The 8032-nt window shown below is 39.8% G+C and overlaps 1 protein-coding gene across 1 annotated transcript; it reads left to right on the top strand.

Moving 5' to 3' along the window:
- The first annotated feature begins 889 nt into the window (after positions 1-889).
- gkup (glucuronokinase with putative uridyl pyrophosphorylase) lies at positions 890-7910 on the top strand. Its single transcript, XM_010786309.1, has 14 exons — positions 890-987; positions 1124-1212; positions 1997-2144; positions 3239-3316; positions 4575-4666; positions 4787-4892; positions 4981-5060; positions 5153-5221; positions 5599-5659; positions 5757-5773; positions 5868-5925; positions 7446-7538; positions 7630-7690; positions 7774-7910. Exons 1-14 carry the CDS (start codon positions 928-930, stop codon positions 7908-7910), a joined length of 1149 nt encoding a protein of 382 aa, XP_010784611.1. The 5' UTR covers positions 890-927.
- Positions 7911-8032: the final 122 nt, after the last annotated feature.

Below are 8032 nucleotides of genomic sequence, written 5' to 3'. Positions count from 1 at the left end.
TTGTTCTGAAAGCTGAACCTGCTGCTCACAGAGAGGAAAGGGGAGAGGCTGTGTGAATTACTTTACATTGTGGATAAGGGTGGATAGCCCCCATTGTTCTGTGTGTCAAAATGAAAGACAGCCCACACACCTATCAATCATCAAACCGTGGGGTCTTACAGTTGTACCGATTTATATAGAGATCTACTACAGCAAAAGTATTCTCCGTCGAGACTTCCTGCAACAACACCACGCCGTTATCTTAATTCTGATTGGCCAGAAGATATTATCAAAGATGTTCTATTGAGAAGACGATCACTACGTGACAAAAGTGTTCAAAACCGTTTCTAGTCTTCAGTATTTCCAGACAAGTGGCTACTGAAATCAATCTTACTAACTGCTGTCTGTGCAATTTACTCCGCGAGTTGGCAGACTTTATTTTGCTTACTTTAACATCATTGTTCATGGTGGGGCTAAGCCATTTATTGGTATGGCTGTAGCCTACCCCAGCCATACCCTGACCGCAAATACCTCATTCCTTCTGTCTACTTGTATCCGAAATGCTTCTCGTTTTGCGCTGTCCTCCCGTTCAAATGAAATCGCCGCCAATCATATTTCCAAGCTCGCGCCAGGGGGGGGTGGGGGGGAGGGGTTACAAGGCTCGCGTCTTGTGCTGCATTCACTTGCACTCGGACATTAGAGATTTTCTCTCATAAATGTCCGATGAGCCACAACTTTTCTTTCAAAACAAAGCTGCCAAATGGGGTGGCAGCTGGGGTGGCAAGGCATTTTTCTGAGGTGGCAGCTGCCACCCCGTGCCACCCCGTAGAACCGCCACTGCTGCCTAGTTTGATTTCATTGAGTTGACAGGGTGTATGCTATTAGAATTGAATGAATGGATGTCTTTCAGTAACAGTTTTATTTGTGTGTGATCAGATTGCAGGAGACATGCTGTGTGCAGACCAGAACTTTGACATTGCTCAAGTGATCCGCTTCTTCAGGTCAGAGGTGATTCGCCACAATACGATTTCATCTATATCTAGTGGACATAAAAGCATACAACCGAGTGTGTGTTCTGGGTTTTTATCAAGGTAAAATTGATTTTTTAAGTCATGAGCAGCCCTTCCCTTTGTGTGTGTTGCAGCCTGGAGAGTTAATCATATACTACGAGTTGGAGGAAAGTGAGAAAAGCAGCTCCAGAGGTATAGTGGAGGTTTCCCCCGACACCCACAGGTGAGGAGATGTTATTTACCTATAGTTTAATAAAATGGAGAAGTGATGTATTTTTGAAGCATCGCAAGGTCTCCCTCGTCAAATATCAGAGAGATTTCCCCGTTGGATTTCGGAATATTGCGGAAATATCCTTTGTGGTTTGAGGATATTTAGTAGTTTAATTAGTTATTTAGCAACCACCGTTTTATGACTCATAGAAGCTTCGGAAATTCAGTGGTGTAATTACTGACTTATTTAATTTCAAAGAACCAAACTTCAAAATCTCTTCAGCTTGTTTTAACCAAATACCTTATTCCAGGCTTCTGACTAAAATCACATTAAAAAAAACTTTGACCTCGTGACGACGAATTCGGATGTTGTAAAATGCTTATTCATTTTAGAGTTTTAGGACTGATTCTAGCACACTTCTCTAAAAAGCACCACATGCTGTAACAGCAGCAACAAATGCACAGTATGTTATTTTCTGCCACTAGGGGTCTCTATCAAAACAATAACAAAAGAGTTTAGTGGCGTGGTAAAATAGCCTTGGATCATTGGAGGTGCTGCCTTTACCACCAATGCTTCTTCTACCTCTAGCGATTAGGATTTGTTTAGTGTTCATCGGTCAATAGCTTTTACTGGAAGCCAGGTTATCCACAGAGGAATTATCTAAGCCAAAACAAACAAATGAAAACCAATATTGCAGAAATGTCTCATGTTTGACCTTTTTACAAAACTACTTTGTGTGTGGCACTTTCATTATTTTGCAGATTAGATTTTAATCTATTGTAGTGTTCTGAATCAGGGTAACACGCTTCTTGGAGAAACCTCAGGACAGGCTCACAGCGTCCCGGCTGGCCAGCGTTGTGTTTTACTGTCTCCAGAGAGACACACTGTCCCACCTGTCCGACTTCCTGCGCCTGCAGCCTCAGGCATCCTTCGGACGATTCTGGGTTCGTAAGTTGTAATTCAAGAAGTGTGACCTCAGATCAAGTTATAAACTGTAGATGTTGCCCCCTCACAAGATTAAACTGGACTTTTCTCTACTAACTAATTGCCTAGTAATGTTAAGTAAACATTCATTTTGGAATTATTGTTCGAATTTTCATTGAAAATAGATTAAATGATTACAGTGTGATTTATTTAGTTTAAAGATAATTTGGACCAGACAAGTTTTGTCGAATGTAGATCTATAGGCTTGGACATCGCTGCAGCTCCACAATTCTTACTGTATATTCAAATAATATTTGAACACATTAAGCCTTTGACCAATATTGTGCTTAAACAATTTGAATATTGCACTAGTCCATATGTGATTTCGATTAAATTCTCAATATTTGTGGAGCCCTACGAGAAATGTATAATGGGGTCAATTGACACTAATGTTGCCCTTGTGTGACTATTTTATCTGCACATGATTTAAAAAGTAGGTTTTTGGGCAATTACTGTATGACTTTGATTATGATTAAACTTTTCCTTGTGAAAATTTGACTCATTAAGATTGTAATCAGTCCCACTGTGAAGCTGACAATTGAGCGGCCCGACCAAGCAAGGAGACAGAGGCAGAACGTCCAAAATACAACCCGGTGTGGGCATTTATTACATCATGAACACATGACACACAGCCTCAATCCTGCTGTTTCTCCCTGAACACAGCCTGCAGCCACAAGGACCTCACACACACTCCCTCTCCCTTAACAGACAGGGAAACAGAGCCTAAATACACACACTAATCAGCAATTAGACACAGGTGGGGGGGGAGGAGACAACACAGGGCAGCAGGTGCACACAATCAACAGCCACAGACATGGGGGAAGGGGGACACTTTTAACATAAAACCAGCAAACAGAGACAGACAAACTAAAACACAGACAGATGCACACACTACATACATTTCGCCACAAACAAAGCTACACAATCCGTAACGGAGGCCGAGATCTATGGCCCTAGAGATCACCTCCGTTACACCCACTTTACTCCAAAAAAAAACAAGTGCTTTGTCAGGAATGAATAAAGTAATACTAATTTGTGGCTCCTGTCTATTCAGGAGTGGCTCGTCAATGAGAAGCAACTGGATGTGTTTGGGATGAAGCTTCCTACTGGCTTCCAGCTCATTGGACAAGTGGTTTGTATTCTACCTCAGTTCATCATCAGCAGCCAGCCAACAGGACTCTCCCTTTTGAGAGACCAGAGTTTTAAACAGGCATCCACTCAGACCTCTTCCCTGTGCAAACTAATTATACTGTAGGCCAAATTAAATTGAAGGTTTTAGCTGGCATTTTAGAAAAAGGTTTACTTCTGTAATAGATCTTGGTAGGGTCTTTCAAAATGTTGGAGCATAGTTTAAAAAAAAAATGCAAAGTATTTTTTGTTATTTCCTATAATTAAAAAATCAACAGTAATAATAATAGTAATAATAATTATTAACAGTAGAAGATCTAAGAGCTCATTACAGATGATATAAAGTCAAGTTCTAAGTACAAAGTTCTACAAAGTACAACAATCTTAATACTAAGATGTTTATATACAGTACATACACCTTAACAATAATACAATTAAAATAAAACTGGAATTGAATGTAGCTTAGCAAAGAAACCCTATTTTCCTTTTTCTGGTAAAAACTCCAGAACCAGTTTATTGACATTTTTCCATTGACCGTTTCATAAGATCAGGAAAAGGAACATTGTCATGACCTAATTTATTTTGAACAAAGCATTAGTTAATTAACATATTTGTATTGTGTGCCTCTACTGTGACATGTCTCCATGCTTTAATGTTCAAAAAGCTCTTTATTTTTCTCATACTGCCTGTGCTGCAGCACCTCTTTTCACCCTCTGTCTGAAACCAGAGCCCAGTCTGCTCTGATTGGTCAGCTGGCCAGCTCTGTTGTGATTGGTCAACAATGCAAGTGTTTTTATAATGTTACGGAAGTAAACAAAGGAGTCCAATGAAGTCCAATGTAGGCGTTTCAGGCAGGGGGGGGGAGTGTGGGATTTTAGCCTTAGCAGACCATTTACATGCACTGAAACCTATTTGACACACTACAGGAAAGGGAAACCCCCCAAAACACATACGGGTCTCTTTATATTCTTAAAGTGACTAGGTGGCTGACCTTTTGATCCTTAGTGATGATAAAGAGAGATTTATTTTGAGTCTAAACATAGTTTTTTGCCTCTTTAACAGGATATTTAAAGCCAAACATTGTCAATGTTTCTTAGGTGATTAAAGGTTGTTTTGGCTCATGTGTGAGAATATAATGTAGCTCTCAATCTAGAATAGTGGCCATGCATGTTACTTCTGATTTAATATAGTATCCCTCTGATTACATTCAAAGCCCTTTAGTAGTTCTAACATATTTTTCTTTCATCCTCTTGAAATCTTAGGGCCTGTCAGACTACACCAAGTGGCTCACCCACTACTCCACCAAGCAACAAGACAACCCTGCTAAACCAATCACATACAGATCCTTTGCCCGGTAAGAAAAACCTCAACACAACACACTCAAGCTTTCCCTCTTCCTCCTACCTCACAACAAGAGCCCTACAACCTGAAAGACACTATATGGACAGATTTCAAAACATATGATGCTTCACAGGGTTGGATTGATGGGGAACCCCTCGGATGGCTTCAACGGGAAAACCATCGCCATGTCCATCTCTAACTTCTGGGCCGAGGTCACTCTTGTGGAGAGCCAGACTTTGGTAACACTTACAAATTCAGAAGTAAAGAAATAGAACTTCATCTGGGACATATTGTGGAAAACATTTGTGAATTTCTGTGACTCTGTAGGTGTTAGTCCCTCATCCCCTCAACGACCCCACAGAGTTTGGAAGCTTGCAAGATCTGTTCTGCATCAGTAGGAAGGAAGGGTGAGTACATCACACATGAAATGAGCAAAAATACACGAGTCATGTTCAGGCTTTTTCTACATGTTCTGTTCACCCCCCCCCCTCACCTGTAGGTACCTGGGAGGTCTGCGGCTGCTGCAGGCTACCTGCAAGAAGTTCTACCAGTTCTGCTCCAAACAAGGGTAAGGTCAGATTATTATTGGATAAAATATTTAATTTAAATATTAGCGTGAGCATTCTTTTTACCTCCAACTTTGTATATCATATACATTATATATCACCACGGATACTGCTTTAACTTTCTCCAACACTATGGGTTACTTTTGCAATTTAAAATAGTGAATACATAAATAAAGTTTTCAGATAATTTCATTGAGTGATAATAGATTATTGTAAAAATACTTAGTTACAATTAAAAGCACTGCTTTAAATACATGACGTATTTATTAAAACAATCTGACACTGTGAGGCTCTCCCCTAAATCAAGAATACTGAATAGTTCCATCATTATAAGGGATGTGAAAATGTCTTCAATGTCTGCTGTGTTTTTTTTCCACAGTATTGCTTTGACAAAGCAGAACTTCACACTGAAGTATGACACCAACATTCCTCGGCAAGTGGTGAGCATCCATTTAAATACTGGATAACAGTCAGTGTATTGGTCTAATGTGAAAACCTTCCGTAAAGATGAAACGATCTGTCTCTGATTTACTGCAGGGCCTCGCTGGAAGCAGGTAAAACATTCTGTCTGATGATTTGGATAAGGTAATTTTAGGTAATTTTCTATGCTTTTTATTTAAATAATGTAAGGCCCTCTTATTTTCACAGTGCCATCGTCTCAGCTACTTTGAAGTGTCTCATGAAGTTCTACAATATCACAGACAATGTAAGGATTTGTCCCATCTGATGGAGTTACCAAAGCATCAAAGCTATCTGGACTTTTCAGTTACACCTTACCACTACAGCAGTTTTTTTTTGTTGGTGTATTTAGCAAGGGCAATGCACATTAATGAACACTTAAAACAAAAAAACGCAAATAGTGTAAATATGCCGGATTTTAGCTTGGAGCTAATTTCCATCCGCAGTCCCTCACATAAAACATTTAAGAACATGAAAATTATACACATAGCAAAAACAAATACATGATATGCAAAAGAGCAAGAGCAGCACACACAAGTATTTACCACATGGCAGTACACTATACACACTATAGCAAAGAAGATAGAAGAGATACATAAAGTGCAAGAGGAGATACCCCTGTATTAAAGGGCATTTAGCGGTGATTGCACGTCTGTTTGTTTCTCAACCATTCTTTGAGTTGACCTTTAAAGCTATTGAGAGTGGGACAATCCCGTATTTCAGTTGGGAGGCTATTCCACAATGAGCTGCCTTTAATGGAGAGTACATTTTGTCCTAAAAGGATTTAAAAAAACATATGATGAAACAAAGAACAACAAATATACATAGTCCAGGAAGGGGGTTAATAATTTGAGAAAATAATATCAGAGATAGTCACTGATGTAAGACACGAAAAACTCATCACAGAAGTTTAAATAACATTAGTGAGGTGTGGAGTTATTCTTTTTAAAGTCCATTTACCAATTTTATTTTAGAGATTATCCAAGTTATTTATTTGTTTTTAAAGATATCTTTGGCCTAAAGAGTGCCTTTATTGAGAGATACAGTGTTGAAAGGGTGGAGACAGAGGGGTCGACAATGCCTTTTAAGTTCTGTGTGCCGGACTCGAACTCGCGCACTCGGCAGCGGATACCACATACGGGTCACCTGATAGCGGTTAGACCTGGCAGCCAAGATTTTTTGTTAAGATTAAGTTGATTTGTGTTTTAATTTTTTTTTCCTGTACAGTATATTACCCCTCTTTCCCTTCATATTGTTGATACCTGAAATGGCCCTGATATGCTGTCATATCTTCCGCTGTTTGTGATAATGAAAAAAACATCAGCTGCAATGTGTTTCTTTGTATTCATCAAAGTCTTTTTCAAACAAGTGAAATGAAAGACTCCCAACTAGTTTATAGGAGCTTAGTCAAATACTAAAGCTACCGAGGCATTTAACAAAAGATGTTCGCGAACGTAACATCACCACACGTTGCTGATACAGCGGTAAAAAAACTGTCAAACGCACCCAATCATATGACACAGCACCTCTAAATACTGTATCTCTGCCCTTGGCAATAGGACAGTGACACATTACGCACAAACATAATAACACACAATTGTGACGGATTAGACCCAAACATGACCCCTCATTAATATGGCTTAGCCTTACATGGTCAAAAAAACACTCAAGAAACACTTCTTTTTTTATTACATTTAAGTGAAAATGACATACAAGGTATCTATTGTGTCTTTGACTTGTTTATGTATCTCCTATTTGACTCTCCAGGATCTCCCAAAGCCGATCCGAGCCAACTTCATCCTCAACGTGGAGACTGATGAGCTCTTCATCACTGCGGGCCTGCAGGACAGAGTTGTTCAGGTCAGTAAAGAAATAAACTCTCCACAAATGTACCGTCACAACATCAAACCATGTCACTTAACTTAAATGCAATACTCCTTTGTCTTTACAGGTGTATGAAGGCTTAGTCTACATGGATTTCAGCAAGAATCTCATGGCAGAGCAGGGCTACGGTATTGAAGTCAACATCTGTCCGTGGATGATAAGTGAATGATACAAAGAAATGTCTTTCCTAATGTGTGTTTCCTGTTGTCAGGGAACTATGTTTCTATGGACATGAGTGTGCTCCCACACTTTTGGCTGGCTTACCTGAGCGACCCCAGCGACTCTGGACGCATCCACAGCAACATCAGACAGCGCTGGCTCAGTGGTGAGTCTTCTTATGGAAAATGACTCTTCACTGCTAATTAAAGAGGCTTTATATACAGTGATGCAAATGAGTCGCTTTTCGGCGCCTCCCGCTTTTTTAACGCTGATTTGGGTGACTTGTGTTATTCGTGGAGAACCGAAGAGTT

This window comes from Notothenia coriiceps, unplaced genomic scaffold (assembly GCF_000735185.1).
Source record: "Notothenia coriiceps isolate Sejong01 unplaced genomic scaffold, NC01 NC01_scaffold00001045, whole genome shotgun sequence".
NCBI lineage: Eukaryota > Metazoa > Chordata > Actinopteri > Perciformes > Nototheniidae > Notothenia > Notothenia coriiceps.
This window is presented reverse-complemented; position numbering and strand designations above follow the sequence as displayed.